The following is a 24,961-nucleotide window of genomic DNA, read 5'->3' as shown; positions in this document are numbered from 1 at the left end:
CAGAGTTTTTAAATTTTAGAATTAAGTCCTAAAGCCCCTATGTTAATTTTTATGTATGTAATCTGGGACGAATCGGGACAACAGTCTGAATAGGGACAGCAGTTTTTAGAGCAAATAAAGCTTTTAAATTTGGGAATGGATGTACACATTTTGTTGGTCTGAGTCTGTTCTAACCGAAACCAACCAGAAAAATCAAAATATTGTGCTCCAACATGGTTGAAACACAGAGTAACACAGAGTGAGCAGTCAGAAGAAATGTCATTTTAATGTTTGGCTCCATAAGGTTTGCTGGTAGCAGGCGTGCGATGTACCTGCGATGTACCACAAAGTGGAACCAAAAATCAAATGGCAGTAGTGACTCTGTCTTACTCTGTGGTTGAAACTGCTGTCCCAATTCACCCCATGTGTCCCGATTGACCCCAGTTTACGGTACAACAGTAAAAAATACTCGGTTTAAAACCGATTATGATAACTTTTTCCATTTTTAAGCAAAAAAATTAATTTACAAGACAACATTTTTCGATGGATCAACTACGGTCCCTGTCAAGTAGGAACTTTTCTGTCAAGAAGGGCCGCGTAGTTATTTTTTTTTAAATTGATATAAAAATCTATTTTAAATCCTTTGTGGTCGTTCAAAGGGCCATATAGTTCTAAGAAAAAACAAGCTATATCGTTATGAACAATAAGATCTCAAATTTAAGCTTAATTTTAGGACCCAATTGGGTCCTAAGATGAAGCTTAGATTGCTGATATTATTGTTTACAGCGATAGAGCTTATTTTTCTGAGTACAATGACCCTTTGTACGACCACAAAGTATTTAAAATGGATTTTTAAATCAATTTTGAAAAATTAACCTCGCGGTCCTTCTTGACAGAAAAGCTCCTACTTGACAGCTCGTTCAAAGGGGACCATAGTTGATCCATCGAAAAAGGCTAAGATTAATTACAGAGGATCTTGTGTGTAAATGTTATTGGGAGGGGAGAACAAACACGTTAGTTTGCAACAGATTTTAGATTTTGAAGTAATTTAAATGTTTATGATGCAAATCAAAGATTCCAAATCCGCTACAAATATTTTAAACTGCAGACATAATTTGTTTCTGCCTTCGTGCTTGCAGATATTTTTATCAAAGACCGCGTAAATCGAATCTGGCAACGTTGCCATTTTGACAAACGTCAAAAACGCAAAATTTGCACTGTTTACGGGAAAATCAGTCAGTTCAGTCAGTTACTTCGGCTTCAATCGCTCGCTGTGGATGTGCGATTTTTTTCGTTTCTCGCGGCTCACCTTTCTTTTGTATGAACCATCAAAAAGGGGAAAAACTCTTCTAAAACTTCATTGAGGTGAAATTTCAGTGCGTGTTTGCGTGAAAACAATCCCACTCTGTTACACGTGTGTGCCGGTACCGTACCGTCCCGGGGGGTTGGCCGCAGCATAAATTTTCTGGTTCAGCTGCCGGATTTACCGTTTGCTTTTGGTGCGGTGTGCGAAGGGGGGGAAACGAAACATACCCGGATTAATCATCACCACCCGTCGTCGGAGTGTTTTGCACGGGGGAAAATGTGAGTACTTCCTTGTGTTCAATCGTCGTGGAATTAAGAAAAAATCCCGGGTGGTAGCAGCAGCAAAAGGAAGTGGAGGGGGAGGGAGGATGAAAACGCTTCAATCAAAATTCTGCGGCCGGATCAAGGTCGTGGGAAGAAAATCTGATATCGCACAGCCTACTGCTGCTTCTGGAGGCTCAAGCTCGAATTATCGAATTTCAATTAGAACTGGCGGTCGGCAAAAAGTGCCGCTGGATTTGCTGAATAATTTATCCTGGCTGCTGGGATGACCGCGTGTGTGTTTGAGTGTTTGCATCCGAAAGAGCCGACACTTGGCTTGGAATCGATCCAACATGAGCCACAGCCTGTTTAGATCGCTGGTCGTGCTGAAGAGGAAAAGTACAGAACCAACCGCTTATCTCATCTCATCGGAGCAGGCCCGTGCTTGCAGTCTTAATCGCGAGAGAGAGCCCCGGCCAGGAAGGAGTGTCGTCTGTGCGGTGGGAGAAATGAAAAATCAATAAATTGATGTTTGTATCCTTGCTGCTGCTGCTTGGCAGTATTTATCAGAACGGGATTTTCCATCCGGTCGAACGGTGGCGGGGGAAAGGACAGAGAGAAAGCACGACCAATCAAAACTGCAGCAGAAATTGCGAAAAAATTGTTTATCTAAAAACGCTACCATGGCGACCCGTGGTTTAGAGTAGGCCGGGAGAGTGTGGATCGTGAGGGGAAATTGAAATTATGACTAGCTGTCCGCTGAACTGATCAAAGGAACCAAAGCAATCATTCAATAACTTTTGTTTGTAAACATTCAAGCATTGAAGACGTTTTGCCTGCTTTTTACCTTTTTATGTAATCAACTTGCGACATCATTGTTCGTCTTTTGTCTTACAAAGTAGTACTTGGCTCATTCATTTGATTAATGCTTCAAATATGCCCAGATCTGGCAAATCTCAGCTGATAATGGAGCAGTGAAAATAAATTATGATGGATACGTTGTCGCAAACATGTCCAACGTGCAATTCAAATCAAATCAAAAATCTTCACTCATTCTCCAAACGTGGGACATTTTTGCGATGAGCAAACCTTCCAAATGTCAGCTGAGCGGCCGCACATGCTACGCGACCATAAACAAAAGGAAGGCAGCGGACGTGGATTACCCGGTTTTGCTGCCAACAGTCTCTGTGTGTGATAAATATAATCAGACCGTTGGAAGGTGCTAGGCTACCGTTCTACCTTGGCCATCATTGCGTTGGCTAGCCAGGCCACCTCGAACGCGCGCGCACTGTTTATTGCGAACGTACACATTCACACACACCGCGACTTGGTTTATCTGGATTAGCTCAACGTTTACGTGGTTTTTTTTTTCATGTGCTCTTCCGTGGTGCGTGCGTTAAAATTTCCAGATTTAACGAAGCAAATTGACCTGGGAGAATTTTGAGAAATGATTTTTGGGTTTGAGTGATTTAAGAAATTATCTTGACTAACTATGTTGTAAACTCTTTTCTCTAGTTAATTAAAAAAAATCAGGACTGAAATTGGAAAATGACTCATTCTAAAACTTTTTTGTAATTTCTTTTTTTCTTTTGAACAAATGAATTACGGAAAATCTCCAACTAAACCAGGGGTGACCAAAGCATGGCCCGCGGACCTATTTTGAATGATCATGAAATTGACCCTTTGACCATTTTTTAAAGCGTTTTTATTTTTTTTAAACATTTTTAACTTTTTTGTGTACATTTTTTTTAATTATTTGTTAATATTTATATGACACAAATAAAAATTTAACAAACACATTTCAATGTGAATTTTAAAAATAAATTTCGAAAAGAAATTTAAACAAACTTATTTAGAAAACTGTATCGGATGTTTCTGGAAACTGTAATCTGATTCATTACCATATGATTTAGGCAGACACAATTTGGTTAATATCGGAAAATATGGCTGTTGCAAATATTTTTCAAATTTTTTGTTAACCCTTCCCCCCTTCAAAATCGGCTCGAAACACCAGTGGATATTTTTTTTTTCAAAAATTTATGTGCAATCGAAGAATCATTTTGACAAGCATTTTGAGCATTTTGTGATTCTTTGTAAAAAAAATCAATGTTGGTCAATTATTTTCGATTTTTTTCACTAAAATGTTTTTTTTTGTCAAACCTTAATTTTTTTTAAATGCTAATGATTGAAAATCTGGAACAAAACCTTTTTTTAAATATTTGCAACGCCTTAAATGTTGAAAAATAATTTTGCAACAATTTTTCATTTGTTATACTTAATTAAAAGATTAAATTACGCCATTACACATTTTTGCAAATTTCTATTTGTATTACTTAATCTACTCGAGATATACGCCATTTTTGCAAAAATGGTCCTAAAAAGCACTTTTTTGGTGATAACTCAAAATGTTTTTTAAGCGGCCTACTATGTTCTGAAGAGTTGTTTATGACATAAAATTACCCATCTTAGCCGAAGACAGCAAAAAGTTTTGAGCCTTTACTTAGGAATTATAACCAATTTAAAGAGTCTATTTTCAAGTTGCTATGTTTTCAAAATGGCACATTTTGGCGCAAAACCGAACAATGCACCTGAAAATACACACTTTCAACTACATTGCCTGAAATTATCTCCGTGTCTATCGGTGTCTATTTTTAGATATCTCAATTTGAATTTGACGGTTTTTATCAATTTATTTATAATTTTACGCGGAATATATTTGAAAACGTGGTAATCATCGGCAAATTGATGGTTAAATTGATAAACTTTTATGGAAAATATATTGTCTATGAAAAAATAGGACAACCTTTCTAAAGTGACCAAATATAAAAGAAATTCTTGATTTTAAATTCGAACTATTATATAAAATTTTATCTTACATAATTTTTGGGCTAAACATGTTTTTATTCATTTTGCGCCAAAGTGCGTCATTTTGAAAACATAGCAACTTGAAAATAGGCTCAAAATGACTTTGAAATGGTTATAACTCTTCAGTAAAGGCTCAAAACATTTTGCAGTCTTGGGCAAAGATGTGTAATTTTATGTTATTATCAACTCTTCAGAACATTTTGAGTTATCACCAAAAAAGTGCTTTTTTGGACCATTTTTGCAAAAATGGGTAGATTAAGAGCTACAAATTTGGGGCCTTCGACAAACTTTAATGAAATTTTCTTCTCTACACCTTTGCCCTACTACGTCATCCAACAAAGTTAGTTTTCGGTTGACACCCTGAAAGGTCGTCACCCTGTATGTCATTAACTTCAAAAGATAGCCCTTAAAAATTTAAATAACGAGCCACGGTGTCAACATTTTAATGAAAAAAGTGTTTTAAAGTGCATTTTTCATCTTTCCAGTTGTTTTGCCATCATTAGTTTCCAAAATATCTAAGTATTGACAAAAAATTTATTTTTGGCGAAAAATAAAATTTTGGCGGTGCTGTACATTGGAATTTCATAAAAATTCAATACATTTTTAAACAAGCCCAAACATGCTAAATATGATTATCAATGCAGAAAAATGCATTTTAGATTGATTTCAGTTGATTAGAATTCTAGGGTATTTTAACCTGTGGGTTACGCCTCACACACACCAAGCAAGTCGAGTGTGTTACCTTATGTGACACAACCTTGACCACTCAGAATTGTCTCACTCCAATCAGACGAAACACGCGGAGAAAGTCGTAATCAATAAACATCAGTTAGTTAGTTATTAAACCTCGTTTTAATCGTCGACTCCGGATTAAGTCCCCACATTGGTGACCCCGACGCCGCGGAAATAGTTTTTACCGTTGTTCGAACGCGCTCGCTCCGGTTATCCGAGAAAAATCGTTCCGACGTGGAACATAACCTCAAATGTCGACCGAAAACAACAACGCAGAAGTTGCTGCAACTGCAGCAGTTTCAATCAAGTTGCCGGATTTCTGGAAGAATGACCCGGTGATGTGGTTTGCCCAGGCCGAAGCGCAGTTTGCCTTGGGTAGGGTCGTAAACGACGAGACGAAATATTACCACATTATCGGGAAGGTGGACCAGACCGTCATTTGCCACATCTCGGATTTAGTGGTAGCTCCTCCAGCTGACAACAAGTATGCTGCCGTCAAAGAAAGGTTGATTTCCCGCTTCGTGCTCTCTGCGGAAACTCGGCTGGAGAGATTGCTTGGTTCGTACGAACTGGGCGATTTGCGTCCTACGCATCTGCTGGCGAAGATGCGCGAGCTGGCAATCGGATTGAAAGTAGACGACAATCTGCTCAAAATGCTCTTCATTCAGCGGCTTCCGGTAAACGTTCGTCCAATCCTAAGCTGTCACGACGGAACATTGGACAAGTTGGCTGAAATGGCCGACAAGATGGTGGGGGTTACGAGCTCTCTGACGACGGCCGCCGTTGACGACGTAGCTGGACCAAGCGGCGCCTCCGGTCTTCAAGAACAGGTAGATTTTCTGACCGCCGAAGTTCGTCGATTGACGACGTCTGAACGCACACGGAACCGATCGGCCTCTCGAGGCCGTTCCTCGTCGAAATCAAGAACCGGATCGCAGAAGGAAGTGTGCTGGTACCACCGTAAATACGGTCGAGATGCTCACCAGTGCCGTGAACCCTGTGCGTTCAATTCAAAAAACTAAGTTCTTCCCCACTGGAAACGGCGAAAGTGGGGGGAGAACACGAAAGCCGCCGACTGACCATCTACGATCCTGTGTCCAGCACCCGGTTCCTGATCGATACCGGGTCAGATGTCTCCATCATACCGGCAAGCAGACGAGATCGAGCAGAAGGTATTCCAACACAACAACTGCATGCGGCAAACGGAAGCCGTATTAAAACGTACGGATCGAGGTTCTTGACCACTAGTCTGGGTCTGCGACGTAGCTTCACTTGGCAGTTTCTCGTTGCGGAGGTGACGATGCCGATAATTGGAGCAGATTGGCTGGCACATTTTGGCATTATCGTGGACTTGCGGAATCGACGTTTGGTGGACGAGAAAACGGGGCTCAAATCGGTTGGTGGTGTGATGACAGTTGATCTGCACACCGTCACTGTCGTGGACGCCAAACACCCGTTCGGCGAAATGTTGCACGAGTTCCGTGAAGTGACACTCCCTTCGACGCTGCAGACACAAACTCAACGGGAAGTAACGCATCATATTGTCACCAAAGGACCGCCGGTGGCTTCGAAGGCGCGGCGAATGCACCCGGAGAAGTTGAAGGCCGCCAAGGAGGAGTTCCGGACAATGTGCGACTTGGGAATCTGCCGTCCGTCAAGCAGCAGCTGGGCCAGCCCCCTGCACTGCGTTCCCAAGAAGAACGGCACGTGGCGGTTCGTGGGTGATTATCGCCGGTTGAATCAAGTGACTGTTCCTGACCGCTATCCGGTGCCCCACATACACGACCTGTTGAACTCCTTCGACGGTAAGTCTGTTTTTACGACGCTGGACTTGGAACGGGCTTACCATCAAATTCCAGTTGAAGAGAGCGACATACCCAAAACGGCAGTAATTACCCCATTCGGTCTTTTTGAGTTTACCCGGATGCAATTTGGTCTCTGCAACGCGAGCCAGACATTCCAACGTTACATGAACCAAATTTTCGGTGACTTGGACTTTGTTGTCGTCTTTATAGACGATATCTGCATCGCCTCTTCATCTGCGGAACAGCACCGCGCTCACCTGCGCGTAGTCTTCGAGAGGCTCCGAGAGCACAACTTGGTTATCAACGTCGAGAAGAGCTGCTTCGCCCAGCCCGAGGTGGAGTTCTTGGGGTACCTGATCAACTCGGCCGGTGTTCGACCGCTGCCTGCCCGTGTTGAAGCTATTTTGCAGTACGAGCGGCCAACTACGGTGAAGGACCTTCGCCGTTTCCTCGCCTTGTTGAATGGGTACAAGCGATTCATTCGGCGTGCAACGGACCTCCAAGCGAACCTGCGAAAGCTGATTCCGGACAATCGCAAGAACGACGGCCGGAAGTTGGAGTGGTCGGCAGACGCAGCAGCCAGTTTTGAAGAGTGCAAGCAATCACTAGCTCAAGCCGCTTTACTTCACTATCCAGCAGCCAACAAACCGCTGGGGCTTATGATCGATGCTTCAAACACCGCTGCGGGAGCCGTTCTGCAGCAGCTTAGCGGAGGCGTTTGGGAACCTCTCGGGTTCTACTCGGAAAAGTTCTCCAAATCGCAGCAGAACTATTCGACCTTCGGACGTGAGCTGACTGCTATGAAGATGTCGGTGAAGTATTTCCGGCATTTCCTCGAGGGACGAAATTTTACCATCTTTACCGACCACCGGCCACTGACGTACGCTTTAGCAACGGATTCGAACTCTCGGCTGCCGCACGAGGAGCGGTACCTCCGCTTCATATCGGAGTTCACCAGGGACATTCGGCATGTAAGCGGCACAGACAACTACGTAGCCGATGCGTTGTCACGTGTAGAAAGTGTTTCTTCTCCAAGTTCGGTTGATTTTCAATCGATTGCCAAGGATCAAGCCGGGGACATTGAGCTACAACAACTGCTGAAGTCGACGACAACGTCTCTCAAGTTCGAATCAAGAACGTTGCCAGGGTGTTTGCAGCGGATGTATTGCGATACATCACGTGGCAACCCAAGGCCTTTTGTCCCGAAAGCGCACCGCCTCGCAGTCATGAAGCACTTCCACGGGATCGCTCACACAGGGTCGAAGCCAACAAGGAAGCTGATAGCGGAACGTTTCGTGTGGGCGTCAATGAACAAGGAAATCAACGCATTTGTCCGTAACTGCCTGGATTGTCAACGCTCTAAGGTTACTCGCCACACTGTTGCTCCGTTCCGGGACTTCGAGTTGCCGAAAGCAAGGTTTCGGCACATCCACATCGACCTGGTTGGCCCTCTACCACCATCAAATGGTCACCGATATCTCTTGACCATCATCGACCGATTTTCCCGGTGGCCGGAAGCCATTCCTCTGGTGGACATGACTGCGGCGTCGGTGGCTGAGGCGCTGTATTCGACCTGGATTTCCCGTTTCGGTGTGCCCGAGGACGTGACCACGGATCAAGGGCGTCAATTCGAGTCCGACCTCTTTCGGGAGCTGACGCGCATTCTTGGAGTTCACCACATTAGGACTACCGCCTACCACCCGCAAGCAAATGGCATGGTTGAGCGGTTCCATAGAACTCTGAAGGCAGCGATCATGTGCGTGAATCCCAAGGACTGGTTCTACGAACTGCCGCTGATTCTCCTGGGTTTACGAACTGCCTACAGGGACGATCTACAGTGTTCAGCAGCGGATATGGTGTACGGCCAAACTCTTCGTATTCCGGGGGAGTTCCTGGAAGCCCCTACGCAGAACATGGATCAAGCCGAATTCTCGAAAGTGCTCCACCGTTCGTTCGAAAAGGTCAAGCCGATTAAACCCGATCGCCATGGTACCCGGAAGTTCTTCGTGAGTCCGGAGTTGAAGGAGTGTACACATGTATTCGTACGTGTCGACACTGTGAAGCGTCCTCTACAGCATCCGTACGATGGACCGCACCGGGTGTTGCGTCGCGATGCCAAGTGGATGGATGTTCTAGTTGCCGGGAAGACGCAGCGGATTTCGATCGACCGGCTCAAGCCGGCATTTATGCTCAACCAGGAGTTGGACTATCCTGCGGATGATCACCGTACAAAAGTTACACCGTCGGGACATCGGGTCAGATTCCTGGTGTAACTGGGGGGGCCCTGTGGGTTACGCCTCACACACACCAAGCAAGTCGAGTGTGTTACCTTATGTGACACAACCTTGACCACTCAGAATTGTCTCACTCCAATCAGACGAAACACGCGGAGAAAGTCGTAATCAATAAACATCAGTTAGTTAGTTATTAAACCTCGTTTTAATCGTCGACTCCGGATTAAGTCCCCACAAACCATTAGTGGACCCCCTAGTAGAGCCGATGCACATTTTTCACAAATTTTCAATATTTTAAGCCCTTTTTCATAACCCTTTGTACAAAACAATGAAAACTGTAGTCTTTTGAACAATTTTGACTATTTGTTTCATCAGTTTATTTGTTTTTGAGCAGAAAAATAGCCATTTGAAAAAAAAGTTTTTTTGCCTGTTATGGCCCCCTTTTCCTACAGTGGACCCGGGTCCATAATCCGATTGTGGACCCAGGTCCACTATAGGCAAACTGTTATTTTTATACCAAATTTAACCGATATTTGATGTTTTGATGCATGGTGTAGGTCTAATGATAGACATAATAAATAAAATAAATGGATTCTGCTCACTTTTCATCATAAACAAATATGTTTTGTTAACTAATTTGGCTTTAAACAACAAAAAAACCTAACAGACATTAAAAAACATTTATTTCCGAAAAAGATCAGAGAAAACGTTTCAAAAATCACTGTAAACATAAAAATAATAAAAAAAGTAATTTTGATGCACATTTTTTCATATTAATTACATAAATGGTTGACTGAAACTAAACAATAGATTTGTTTATAGTTGCTGATAAAACCACGCATCTCGGATTAGTTTTCAAAAAGACCTAAGAGCCATTGGTAAACAAAGCCTTTTTTGCAACGGTACTCGACCTATTTAAATTTAAAAAATGCTTGAGATTGTTCATCTACATGTCCTTCAAGTGCTCTAACTTAAAAATAAATGAAATTTTGTTTCAATTTGGATAAAAATTAAAATTAGTGTCGGAGGTCATGATGGCTCTTACGGCTTTTTGAAAACTCACCCGAGGCATGTTTATTAAAAAAAAAAAAAATGGTTTGTTCTTGATTTTTTATCATAAAATATCATTTCAAACTGCAATTATGATGCTTCAGTTAAGTACAATTGACTATAGTTTTGATTAATTATATTTTTTTACGGCTTCAGCATTTTTGGTACTTTTAACATGAAACAGCTACACAGAAAAAAATATTTCTGTCAATTAACATTATTTATCATGATGTATATTGATGTATATTTACATTAGGTTTATTGGAAATTTACATTAGATTCATTGGAAATTTACATTAGTTTTGAAAATTTACATTAGTTTTCGAATTTACATTACTTTTGGAATTTACATTAGTTCAAATCAACAAATTCTGATTGGCCAATGGGAATGAGAAGCTCAACTTGGATTGCAGTAGGAAAAGGGTGTGGCCTATGTTCTATTTTAAAATGAGTGAAGCGGGCAGCAAAAGGAAATTATGATTTTAAAAAATTGTTTCACAGGTAGAGGACGCTTTCTCGTCGACGGCCAAGTGGAATAACGCTGGACTGGAATCGAACGGACGACGGGTAGAATGTTTGGTGTTGCTGCTGCTACCCGCTGCCGACTGAGCCATCTTCGCATTTTATAAACGAGCGGCTAAAGCATCAACTTGTTCAGGGCTAGGCTCAGGCAGTGGGCCAGCGAAGTATGAGAGCGATAGAAAGAGAACCAAATATTACTATTTTTAGTTCGGGTAGTTTTGAAGTCAACGTTTGGCAGAAATACATTGGATATATGATTTACATTGAATTGGAATTTACAGGAAACCGAACACGGGTAGAAATTCATCAGATTTGAGTTTCCATGCTCAACGTTTCCATTAGATTCATGATTTACATTAGATTTAGATTTACATTAGAGTAATTTCCATGACTTTTTACTCTTTACATTATATTTCAACATTACATTGAGTGAGTTTACATAAGAAACAGTAATTACGTGCTGTGTAAATTTACATATTTTTTTCTGTGTATATTGGACCTCCCTAATTTTGCTCGAAAATGAGCAGTTCTTCGTTTTATTTTAGTAAAATTCCTTAAAATTACATTATTTCGACTTGCTGAAGTTAAATAATCAGTCAGAAAATTATTGAATAGTTAATTCAATCATAAAATATATGCAGTTTTGTTGTGAAAATGCTAATGGCCATGGCTGATTTCTGATGTCTAACTCAAAACACTTATTTTGGTAAAAAGGACAATTCAATATCAGTCAACATTGATATAAATGATGCTGAACGTGTCAAATAAAAGATTTGTAGGCAACAACAAAAATTAATAAAAAAAATCTGCTTATAGATGTATTTTCAAGTCTTTTCAACATGAAATTGAAATTTTAAAAACTATATTGTACATTTGGCCCAGCATCCAAAAACTTTGAGCAACCCTGTTCCATCGTAAAATGTTGTCTTGTCAATTTATTTATTTATTTATTTTTTTGCATTAAAATGTAAAAATAAAGTGATCGGAAATGGGTTTCAATCGTGTTTTTTTACCGTTGTACATAGTAAAATTTTGTGTAAATTTGGAAAGTTTGGAAATTTGGAAATTTTTGGTGCAAATTCCAAGACAATAAGTAACTTTTTCACAAAACTTGAATTGTGAAACAATAGCTGACCTCCACAGCTTCTTTTTAACACTGCGGGTTTTATTAAATAGTTACCCGTTGTCTCGGAATTTGCAAAATAGTTCCAGTTGTCAAAATGCTTATGCGCCCTTTTCAAATGTTGCTCCAGAAATTATAATATTTTTTCACATAAGAGATGCACCCTTTCCCAGATGTAATGTTACCATGATTTTTTTTTGACTTTTGACTACTTATTAAATATTTCGAATTCCAAGAATGTTTACGTCTTCAACAAATAAGTATTCCAAATATGTGGATTTCAGGGTTCAATATTTTTCTACAATTTTTGACTTGTTTGTTCTGTTTTGTTAAAAAGTGCATGTCTTTAAAATATTGTCTACAAAGCAATTAAGAATAGCAATAGATAAAATCATTTAAACCACGAACCATATGTTCACTTCCGCAGCAAATATCGCCACATTGCCAATCATCTTTTTTTTCTACCTCGTCGTACCACCTCTTCTTATCAATGGCCAATCTATTAGTCATCGTCGCCGGTGGCGTCGGCGTTCGCGACAGAAACAGAAAAAAAGCACAAACATTTGCAGCGCGTATGGAAAACGTGAACCCGGCTGCTGCTACTTTCAGACGGATTAGGTCATCCGTGTTTGGATTACACTTCCCTAATCAACATCATCACCAGTTGTTGCACAATTAGTTGGATTGGTTTACATTTGCCGATGCCCTGGCGTAAAGGACACTTTGGAAGTTTTACAAAATAATCAGAAGAGGTATTACGTTTCAGAATTCCACAGCAAAACGGTTGATTTGTCGGGGAAAACAACACGCCACCGACTTAACTTCCCAACTTTACGTGTTTGAGTCATCTACGCTCCGGTTAGAGTGGCTTTAAATGTGTACTCCCCCGCTCAAACATATTGTCTCATCGATACACGTAAGATTTCTTGCCTTATCTCAGTCGGAACTGTGGCCATCAATCAACTGACGATGTCGAAAGCGACACGTGCTTCTACAGGTGATTCTTTATCAATCTTCTTGCTGATACTTCCCACCCTCCCCTCAAAAGTTAACACCTTAATGCACCGGTACAGTTCGGTGCCCAACCCGCCACAACCCACTTTGGACCGGTTTCGCCGGGGACACTTTTTCAAACCAGTTCTCTTGTTTTGCTTTTTTTTCGGAAAAAGAACGTTCCGAACGATTGAACGCCGTGACCGTGTTTTGGAAGAACCGTGTCGCGTGCGCGTGACCCCGTGGAGAATGACAGGTGGAGTGGCCGCCGCGCAAGGACGAAACGCACGGTGGGTGGTGGTGGTGGTGGTTAGGGGACAAGGTCAGCTGAGAACGCTGAGACTTTAATTGATGGTAGGCATGAACGGGCTCAAGCCGATCGTGACTTGGTTGGTGCGATATCTAGCGCGGGCGATAATTTGTGGGCGAGCAAAGTGTTATCAGAATGAAGGATTAGGGTGGAGTAGTCATGAGTTAGATACTTTTAGTTTTTACTTTTTAAAGATTAAAGAATTCTTTTTTTAGCTTAAGTAATTGATTTTAATAGAGTTATCTCTACGTTTTCGCAAATCGACTCGCGCAAAAAAAGTTTTTCAGGTTTTTTAGTTACTATATTCATTTTTTGTTTGAAAATATCAATTCAAATGTGAGATGGAGGTACAAGGGCAGTGCGTGTACAAAATGCATTGTTTCAATATTTCATCACTGCCATTTTGGCCGCCATCTTTGATTTAAAACGTCATAATCACTTTAGAGTAGTTTACTGCCCATATTCGCATAAATGCCCCATGTGCCCTGTCATCAATTTTGAGTTGTTAGGAGACATATTTAAACTCAACAATAAAAAAAAAGAAAAAAAATATTTTTTCCTTGTTTCAATTTATTCCAAGTGATTTTTTTTCGAGGCCTTTAACATTATCGAGTCTAGACTGTATGCTAGGCCGTCCAAAAAAAATGAAAAGTTGTCAAATCTTTGGTGCTCACCCCTAGAATGATAGATTAGGATGTCAGGAACAATGTTTTCTTACAACAATTTTTTTCAGAAATGCTCGTTTACGTCACATTGTGAGAAAATCTCTTTTTTTATGAAATGTTATTAACAAATATCGTTTTTGAGCGTGCAAAATAAAAATATCCAAAATATATGGGTAATTCTCCGCAAACTCACACAGCAGTTGCCCCGACCCCTCTTCGATTTACGTGAAACTTTGTCCTAAGGGGTAACTTTTGTCCCTGATCACGTATCCGAGGTCCGTTTTTTGATATCTCGTGACGGAGGGGCGATACGACCCCTTCCATTTTTGAACATACGAAAAAAGAGGTGTTTTTCAATAATTTGCAGCCTGAAACGGTGATGAGATAGAAATTTGGTGTTGAAAAAGTTTTGAAAAAGTTGGTCGTCATCGATCATGGCCGTTCATGGTCACCCGTGACAGACACGGACGACGGAACAAAGATAAACGCAAAAAGTATTTTTTTCAAAACTTTTTTTCGTAAAATCGCTATAACTCGTGATGTTTATAAGCAAACCCCTTATGTCTACATATCAAAATTTTTGTAATTGTCTGCTCTACAACTTTGTAGAACATTGTTACACTCTAAAAAATAACCCTGCTAGGTTAGAAAAAAACACAAAATTTTAAAATAAAATTTTTTTGTTCTAAATGAAAAAATGACAAAAAAAAATGACACGTTCCAAAAATTTTTAAAGTCGAGTAACGGAAAATGGGAGAATTTTTAAAACTTTTTTAGTGTTTTTTTCGATGAAAAATACGTTTTTTTTTCGGAATTCTGAGTACGCCATCAAATTGGGCGTCTAATTTTACATAAAAGTCCCTTTAACACCAAATTTCTATCTCATCACCGTTTCAGGCTGCAAATTATTGAAAAACACCTCTTTTTTCGCATGTTCAAAAATGGAAGGGGTCGTACCGCCCCTCCGTCACGAGATATCAAAAAACGGACCTCGGATTCGTGCTCAGGGACAAAAGTTACCCCTTAGGACAAAGTTTCACGCAAATCGAAGAGGGGTCGGGGCAACTTTTCCCGATTTCGTGTGAGTTGGTAGAGAATTACCCATATGCCTTCTCGTTTGTAATCGTTTGTAATAGTAGCCCATGTGTTATGCTAAAAACGCTTATATACTAAGAACTTTGAAAATTCTCCACTTTTTGTTCACTAAAATGCAAATATCTCGGCTTTGCGTCGACATAAATTGAATGTTTAAACAAGCAAAATGATCAGAGGTTAACTTTTGTCCCTGCGCTTATGATATAAAATTGCTTCCAACTACCGGCAACATGTTCTTTTGCACATTAGTTGGTCACTCACTTGAAAAATAATCCCGAAACATGTAAATAATTAGCAAGCGCCATCAAAAACACAAACGTGCCAAGTCTTTTGACGTTTGAATTTTGACGACCCATTCTAATCGAAGGCTGAAGAAAACCGAGCGAGAAGCGAAGGCAAATAAAGATCTGGAGTAAGCCAGTGATGCCAGGAAATTTAAATGCTTTAAATGCTACTTTTCGTGAGTGTTCGCTTAAAATTTCATAAATTTTGGCAGCACTAAGCAGACCCAAAAGGCGCTGGAAGTAAAAAAGAACTAAGCTGAAAATAGGAAAATGGGCGTGGCCCAATGCACTCGACTGATTAGAATGCATTTGGGGAATATTATTTTTAAATGTTTGTAAAAGGAATAGCATAAGTTTTATTAAAAGTGAAAATAAACAGAAATGTTCACAAAAAGTTGCTCTACTCGTTGGTGTACTTGGTTTTAGTAAATTTCATGGAACACTCCAGATTATCCAGCATCATTCAAACACGACCTTATTAGGCTTAAAATGGGTATATTTCCCCTAAGAAATTCCAATGCATAGGTTTGCAAAAACTTTTTTTTTCGCAAAAAAAAGTTTTCTCAATACTTTAATATTTTGGAGACTAATGATTGCAAAACAACTAGACAGGTGTATAATGCATTTTTAAACAATGTTTTTTTTCAAATGTTTAAACCATGGCTCGAAATTTAAATTTGTACACTTTTTTTTATTTTTTTAGTCACATTTTTGCATATATGTTCGATAATAAGCTTTCCCTTAATGCTTACATACTCAACATTCTCAAAAATGTTTAAATATTAATTTGACGGGCATTTGAAAACCTATCAAAGTAACCCCGGGCTATCAAAGTCACCCCAGTTTACGGTATACTAAGATACCAAAACATCAAAATATCAAAATATCAAAAAAACAAAATATCAAAAAATCAAATACATCACAACAAAAAATAAGTTGCAAAGGCCTTAGTATTTTTGTATTCTTCAATTGATTTTTTTTTTCAATTTTCAGGTTGATAATTCATAATTTTCAGAAATACTTTTTCTTCCCTAAACAAACACCGCTGGATGAATCGGTGTGCGAGATTGTTATCCCTTTTGCGCCTCTTGCTACCACCCCGTTCCCACTACGCCGAATAATCGATAATCACGAAACTTTCATTATACCAACAACGTCGTATTCACTTTGTTTTCTTTCTTTCTATTTTCATTTTGCACAAACGCTACTGGCTGCCGGCTATCATTCAGGCGATAACCTTTCCCACGATAGAGAGAGGGACACTAGCGATTGACCGACCGACCACCACGGAAACACGGCTGCTGGTGCGATGCTGCTGGCGCTCCGTCTGGACGCCTCACCTCGGAATCACCGGCGGGTCAGCCCCGGCAGTCACAGCTGGCCAAGTGAATGAAGTTCCGGTTTCGCACAAAAAGTTAAGAATCGTATACGCGCGCTCGTGTGATAAGAAAACCGAACGTGGTGAGGTTGATAAGTTTGAGTGGAAGAGAAGGTCAGTCCTCAGTCCTTTTGGGGAATTCTCAGTTGTACTTTGGCCGCGTGTCGGAAGATTCGAACAAGAATTTCGGTTATCAGTGCTCAGAGCTTAGCCATGCCCTCCTGCAGTGGACTGATGTGAGTATTCAATCACCCTTCTTGTGATCAACTCGAACACTAATGCAAAGACGTCGTCATTGCCATTTTCAGTAGCGAGGTGATAAAATACCCGCGGGCCCTGTTCCGGACGGTGTTTGTGATTGTGAACAACATCTACTGCGTGCCGACCTATCTGATATGGATGTTCTTGCTGCTGCCCTTGAAGAAGATCCACGAGAGTTACTACTACAAAATCGAGGGCGTTCTGTTCCACTGGCTGCTGGCGAACGTGACCATGTGGTCCTACACGGCGGGATACGACAGTAAGGGCGGTGGGATAAGGGTCGTTTTGTCCGTGGTGTCGGCTTCCGGAAAGGTCAGGGGAAATTTGGAACTGAATTTCATTGTCCTGGAAATCTAAAGTATTTTTTTAAGTACCTATAACAGTAACAGTCATATGTTTATAAGTCCTTATAAAAAAAACTCTACACGGAGAAAAAAGAGTTCCCAAAATCGCAAACAAGCGTTCATGAAAATGGGAATCACGAACAAAGTGTTCAAATCCCATGGTACGTTTTTGGAAATTCGCTTGTTTACGATTTTGGGAACTCTTTTTTCTCTGTGTAGAAATTTGAATAGGACGGGAATTCAAATGACCTTAAACAAATCCCAGATTTTTTTTTGATGTTTATTAATTCAATGAAATCCATTTAAAAAAAATTCAATGTATTTTATTTTATAATTTCAGGCATTTTAGATTTTTTTTAAATAATGGGTTAAACATGTTAAGAATTTTATAATGTTTAACATTTTTAGAAATTTAGTATTTTTTTTTTAATTTTAAGATTTTTTTTTTGATTTTTAAGAATTTAAGAATTGCAAAAAATTAGGGTTTTTTAGAAATCAGAAATTTTTAGAATTTTATGATGTTTTGGAATTCTATGAATTTTAGAAATTTAATAAATTATAGGAATTTTGGGATTTTTTTAAGAATTTTATGAATTTTTTAGAATTTGGGAAAGTTAGGAATTTTAAGTATTTTAGATTTTTTTCAGAATTTAAGAAATTTTATAAACTTAAGGATTTTAAAAAATTTAAGGAATTTGACGATTTTTAGAAATTTTAGTTTTTTTTAATCTTTAGAAGTTATGGAATTTTGACAATTTTAGATGTGTAAGGAATTTTAGAAATTCATTTAATTTTAAGAATTTTTGAAATTTGAGGAATATTAGGAAATTTTATAAATTATAGAAATTTTAAGAATTTTAGAAATTTTTAGAATGTTAGGGAACTATATGAGATAGTTATAAATTATATTTTTTTACAATTTTTTTTTGGGAATTTGAAAAATTTTGGGAATTTTTAAAATTTTAAGAATTTTTAGAATTTTTTTTGAATTTTAGAAGTTTTTGGAATTTAAATTTTTTTATTTTTTTTTAAATTATAGAAATTTTATGAAAATTTCAGGAATTTTACTAAATTTCAGGAATTTTATAAAATGTTATAAATTTTAGAAATTTTAAGAATTTTAGAAATTTTAATGCATGGAATTTCAAGAATTTTAACAATTTTAGGCATATCAAGATTTTTGTTTTGTTAGAAATTTTAGAAATTTTAGGAATTTTAGAAATTTTAGGAATTTTAGAAATTTTAGAAATTTTAAGAATTTAAGAAATTTTAGGAATTCGTGAAATTTTAGGAATTTTATTAAATTTTTAAGAAATTTCATTAATTTTAAGAAATGTTATGGAAATGTTAGGAATTTTAAGAATTTTTGAATGTTAGGAATTCTAAATATGCATGGAATTTCAAGATTTTTTTTACAAAAATAAGGAATTTATTTTTTTAGATATTATTAAAAATGCAAGAAATTTCAGGAGTTTTAATAGCTTCAGGAATTCGAGGAAATTTAGGAGTTTTTAGAATTTCATAAAATTATTTTAAGAATTTAAGAAATTTTATAATTTTTTTTTTGAATTTTAGAAATTTTAGAAATTTTAGAAATTTTAGAAATTTTAGAAATTTTAGAAATTTTAGAAATTTTAGAAATTTTAGAAATTTTAGAAATTTTAGAAATTTTAGAAATTTTAGAAATTTTAGAAATTTTAGAAATTTTAGAAATTTTAGAAATTTTAGAAATTTTAAAAATTTTAGAAATTTTAGAAATTTTAGAAATTTTAGAAATTTTAAATTTTTAGAATTTTTAGAAATTTTAGAAATTTTAGAAATTTTAGAAATTTTAGAAATTTTTGAAATTTTAGAAATTTTAAAAATATTAGAAATTCTAGAAAATTTTAGTAATTTTAAAAATTTTAGAAATTTTAGAAATTTTAAAATTTTTAGAAATTTTAGAATTTTTTAGAATTTAGATGCATGAAATTTTGTAAGTCCGCAATTTTCGTTTATTTTCGAGGTTTATTCTGAATTTTAGAAGTATGTAAATTTGAAAGTCCGTAATCTTTGTCGATTTTCGAAGTTTCTTTAGAATTTTAGAATTGTTGAGCTACAGAATTTTAGAAGTATGGACATTTGAAAGTTCCCAATGTTTGTTTATTTTTGATTTTTTTTTTATTTTAAAATTTATTTAGCTTAGAAGCATTGGAATTTTAGGATCTTAACATTTTGAAATTTTAGAATCATTATAATTTTAGAATTTTCGATTTCGAAGATTTAACAAAAAAGGAATTGGAATTTTGACAATTTTAGATGTGTAAGGAATTTGAGAAATTCATTTAATTTTAAGAATTTTCGAAATTTGAGGAATATTAGGAAATTTTATAAATTATAGAAATTTTAAGAATTTTAGAAATTTTTATAATTTTAGGAAACTAGAAATTGAGATATTTATAAATGATATTTTTTTACAATTTTTATTGGAAATTTTTAAAATTTTAAGAATTTAATATTTTTTTGAATTTTAGAAATTTTTTGGTATTTAAAATTTTTTAATTTTTTTTAAATTTTAGAAATTTTATGAAAATTTTAGGAATTTTACTAAATTTTAGGAATTTAAAAAAATGTTATAAATTTTAGAAATTTTAAGAATTTTAGGAATTTTAATGCATGGAATTTCAAGAATTTTAAAAATTTTTTGGCATATCAAGATTTTTTTTGGTAGAAATTTTAGAAATTTATGAAATTTTAAGGAAATTTTAAAATTTTAAGAATTTAAGAAATTTTAGGAATTTGTGAAATTTAAGGAATTTTATGAAATTTTTAAGAAATTTCATTAATTTTAAGAAATGTTATGGGAATATTAGGAATTTTAAGAATTTTAGGAATTTTAAGAATTTTAGAATGTTAGAAATTCTAGATATGCATGGAATTTCAAGATTTTTTACAAAAATTAGGAACTTAATTTTTTAGATATTTTTAAAAATTCAAGAAATTTTAGGAGTTTTAATAGTTTTAGGAATTCTAGGAAATTTAGGAATTTTTAGAATTTCATAAAATTATTTTAAGAATTTAAAGAATTTAAGAAATTTTATATTTTTTTTTGAATTTAAGAAATTTAAAAAAAAATTACCAATTTTATGAATTTTAGAAATATTAGATATTTTAGAAAATTTTAGAAATTTTAGAGATTTTAGAATTTTTAGAAATTTTAGAAATTTTCAGAATTTAGAAGCATGAAATTTTGTATGTATGTAAAATTGTGTAATACAGAATTTTAGAAGTATGGACATTTGAAAGTTCCCAATGTTTGTTTATTTTTGATTTTTTTTTTATTTTAAAATTTATTTAGCTTAGAAGCATTGGAATTTTAGGATCTTAACATTTTGAAATTTTAGAATCATTATAATTTTAGAATTTTCGATTTCGAAGATTTAACAAAAAAGGAATTGGAGTAGACACCACGGATAAGGGAAAAACTTTAAAGATCATATTGGACTAAATTCTTTACATATTTGTAGTGGTTGAAATGGGCGACGACATCACGCCGGCCCTGGACGAGCGCACGCTGGTCATTGCGAACCACCAGAGCACGTCGGACGTTCCGCTGCTGATGGCCACGTTCAACGTCAAGAAGGGCGTCTTGCCGAACATTATGTGGATCATGGATCGGCTGTTCAAGTACACCAACTTTGGGGCGGTCAGTTTGATCCATCAGGACTTTTTCATCGCTTCGGTGAGAATTGCTATTGAAAAGAATCTTTGAAAAGAAATTAACGACTTGCTTTTTAGGGCAAATCAAACCGCGAGCGGTCGCTGCTCGATCTGAAGAAGCACCTCACCCAGTCATACATTCCACGCGAGCGCAAGTGGATGGTGCTGTTCCCCGAGGGAGGATTTCTGCGCAAACGAAAGGAAGTAAGCCAAAGGTAAGAATGTCTGCTTTACCGTCCTCTGTCAGCAGTTGTCTCATGATGTTGTGTCACCTCTCTGAAGATTTGCCGAGAAAAACAATCTACCAGTATTAAACAACGTCACCGTGCCACGTGTTGGCGCCATGAAGGCCATCGTCGACGTGCTCGGCTCGCCGGATTCTCCCTGCTCGGACGGGGCCCGGATGATGCCGTCCGCCGTCGTGGAGGACGAGTTTGCGAGGACGGCGACCTCGCAGCAGCAGCTGCAGGAAGAGAGTCAGCAGCATGATGACGTTAGTAGCACCCTAATCAATAGCGAAGCAATAAGTACCGATGACTGTGGTAAGTCGATTAGGGTGATGTAACATTTTATGTAATAAAACGCTTTTTTCTCTAGATAATTTTAAGGATTCACCATTTACCAAACTAAACGGCAAGCTGAGCGACTGTCTTGAGTACATTCTGGACGTCACCATCGGGTACCCAAACGGGAAACCCCTAGATCTACCAAACATCGTGCACGGGTTCCGGAACCCGTGCCAGACGTATCTGTTCTACCGGTTGTACCGCAGCTCAGAGGTTAGTATCTAGTTAATTTCGTTTAAATTTGGAAGAAATTCAATAACTGTTCTTGTAGGTTCCCCGGGACAGTGAATCTCTCACGCGGTGGCTGTACGACCGGTTCTTCGAGAAGGAACGCCTGCTCGAGGAGTTTTACCGCACCGGGACGTTCCCGTGCGGCTCGTCGGCTACGCTCCCGACAGTCGTGCAGCAGGACCTGTTGCGCTTTTTACTCATCCATCTGTTCTTTGTCACCTCGACGTACGTCCACTACCAGCTGATACTGATGCTGATCAACTACTCGAATGTCATGTACGTCTATCTGCTGAGCAACAGCTAAGCACAAATGCCGGTCCTCGGTCCGAGGCACAAATTGGCGCTAAAATTGTTTGTAACAAGAGATGAAAACACAAAGACTAACACAAACCCTGGTAACATGTACTGGTCAGAGAGAGAGAGAGAGAGAGAGAGAGAGAAAAGTGAGAAGAAAATACGCACGATTTAAAGATTTTTTTTTTGCAAACGCACGAGAGGAAGGACCTTGTAATCTTATGAACGGTAGCGCAACAACAACCCTCGTTCTTTCTTTTAACCTTCTCAAAACGATAAGTTGGGAACGAAATAAAGTCGTGTGCTTTTATTTTCTTGATTTAACCAAACTAGCTATTTAGTAGGAGATAAAAAAAACTTTTCATATAAAGACCTAAAGGAGCGTGTTCGTGTGTAAGTTGGACGCCAACAATCGTTTTTACACTGTGTGGGCAAACTATACACAATAAAACACATTCGAGTAGGTAAGCAGTCATATAAGAACCTTGATTATTGCGAGTGATCTTTTTTTTCGATCAACACATTGTAATAGAAGTCCAAATATTACGGTCGGAATATTTAGATCACAGATCTAATTACTTAGAGCAGAGATCTAAATATTTTGATAGCCTAAAATTTAACATAAACTTAATTATTTTTTAATTCTGCAACATCTAAACACAAAATATCTAAATTAAAAAAAAAATAAATGAAGGAGAAATTAATTAGAAATGTAATGATTTTAATTGTTGGAAATTTTAAAATAGAAGAATTAAATAATTTGAAATTGTAGCTGCAAACAGTTTCAAAATTCGAAGATATAAAATATTAATTGAAATAATTCCAAAAAATGTGTTCCAAGAATTAAATGTTTAATAAAGTAAAAATTATTTGATTTGAGAAATCAAAAATGATAAAAAAAACATCTAAATTTTATTTAAAAAAAAAATGCAAAAATAAAACTTAATAGTTTAAATGTTGGAAATTTAAAAATTTGAAAATTATGGGACATAAAACTTTAAATTTTTAAGTTTAAACATACGATTTTTTTAAATTATTTAATATTTATTAAATTCCGAAAATTAAAAAAAATCATAGCTTAGGGATACATTATATTTTTTTTTTATTTGAGTAATCGAAACTAAATTTAATTTATATAAAAAATGAATTATTCAAAAATATAATTTAAAAACATAGTAATTATAAATTGAATTATTGAAAAATATAATTTATTACACATTAATTTTAAATGCTAACGTTTCCAGCAAAAAGGAAAATAGTAAGACTCAAAAAATTTGTAGGACCAGAAGATTAAAAAAAAATTGAAATAAATTTTCAAAATGAAAAACTTTAACTGAAAATTTTCGCAGCATAGGAATTTGAGTAATCAAAAATGAGAAAAAAAACAATATCATTTATATAAAAATTTAAATATTAAAAAATAATTATAATGTTATTCATTTCAATTGTTGGAAATATGACATAGACTTCAAAAAATATTTGCAACGGCCTTAATTTTTTAAATAAGTTTAAAAAATGAAAAACCTTAACTATAAATTTTGACGGCTAACGAATGTTAAAATATAGTAAATATTTTGAATATCAGAAATCAAACTTGCAAAAAATATAATTTGCTTTAAAATGTGGCTATTAAAAAAATATTCAAAAAGTAAAATGTTGGAAATATCAAAATTATAACAATTGTAGGATGGAAACAAAATCAGATAATGATTATTTTTTTTTGATCAAAATAAATTTGAAAATCCAATTTTTAAAATGAAAGATTAAAATTGTGATTTTTCATAAATCAAAAATTAAATATAGTTAATTTTATTTCTCTGAAAATTTAATTTAAAAATTTAATGATTAAATTGAGTTTTGAATGTAAAAAAAAGTATGTAATTTTTTTTAATTTGTCAAAATTCGAAGGTTTAAAATTTTTTTAATTAAACTAAATTCAAAACATGAGTTTAAAAAAATTAAAAACGAAAATTCCAAAGCTTAAGGATGCTTGAATAAAAAAAAAACAAGAATTGAAAAAGAATTAAAGACGAATTTAAGAAAAACTAAAGAACAATTAAAGAAAAAATAAAGAAGAATTAAACAAGAAATAATTAACGGGGTATAAACAAAAATCAATCATGAATTATACAATAATTCAAAAAATTAAATATTAAAGAAATAAAGGTTAAGTCTATATTTCTTTAATTTAAAAAAAAATAAGAATTGAAAGAAAATAATTTCTGTATATGGTTTTTTTGAAGTTTACATTTTCATTTTTTTAAATTTTCAGCTACCAATTTATCAATTATTTCAAGTGAAAACAACACTTGCAAAATCTTATGACAAACCTATATCGTTATTTTTAGATCAATTGAAAACGATCGCTTGCAGTAATCATGGTGAAAAGAAGAAATGAAAAAAAGTCCATAACAAAGAAAAATTACACGGCGGCTGAAATAAGCTTCAATAAGACGAATATTTGCGAAAACAATGACAAAAAATATTGATACAAAAAAAAAACGCATTGTTTCTAGTGGATGTACTAAACACAAAACAAAAACACAAAAATCAACATTGACATAAAAACAAAACAAAACAAACATTAGATGGTTGCTAGTTTGTAAGATGGATTACATTTTACAAGTCACTGTTCAAAACAGGGTTCAATGCAGGCAAATGCATCTAGATTTTTTTCATTTGTTTTTTAACTTATCGAATGTAAATATAGGTTTAAAACGTATTTATTTAAGTACTCAATCGGATCGATTTAAAACAGGCAAAGAGAGAGAGAGCGGTCAGAGTCAGAGCAAAGATGTGTGTGAAGATAATAAAAGGGCTTATCTCTTGCATCACTTGTTTAAATGAGTGTTTGTGTGCGTGTTTCTGCGAATGGCGCGTATTTAAGCATAAAATACAAAAAAAAAGTGTTGACCGATTTTCTTTCGCACATTGCTGGAGTAAATGTAGCACAAACAAGCAAAAA

The 24,961-nt window shown here is 36.1% G+C and overlaps 1 protein-coding gene across 2 annotated transcripts; it reads left to right on the top strand.

The window, feature by feature from the left end:
• The first annotated feature begins 1,219 nt into the window (after positions 1-1,219).
• LOC120423203 (acyl-CoA:lysophosphatidylglycerol acyltransferase 1-like) lies at positions 1,220-24,961 on the top strand. 2 transcript variants are annotated; one of them, XM_039586906.2, is made up of 8 exons: positions 1,220-1,563; positions 16,453-16,837; positions 16,913-17,121; positions 20,713-20,927; positions 20,984-21,120; positions 21,188-21,447; positions 21,503-21,684; positions 21,743-24,961. In XM_039586906.2, exons 2-8 carry the CDS (start codon positions 16,815-16,817, stop codon positions 22,004-22,006), a joined length of 1,290 nt encoding a protein of 429 aa, XP_039442840.1. In that variant the 5' UTR covers positions 1,220-1,563; positions 16,453-16,814; the 3' UTR covers positions 22,007-24,961. The 2 variants fall into 2 exon arrangements, with proteins under 2 accessions (XP_039442840.1, XP_039442839.1); XM_039586905.2 differs by having other exon boundaries at positions 1,221-1,563; positions 16,910-17,121.

This window comes from Culex pipiens, chromosome 3, assembly GCF_016801865.2.
Source record: "Culex pipiens pallens isolate TS chromosome 3, TS_CPP_V2, whole genome shotgun sequence".
NCBI lineage: Eukaryota > Metazoa > Arthropoda > Insecta > Diptera > Culicidae > Culex > Culex pipiens.
Note: the sequence above shows the minus strand (reverse complement) of the source record. Positions and strands in the feature narration are given on the sequence as shown.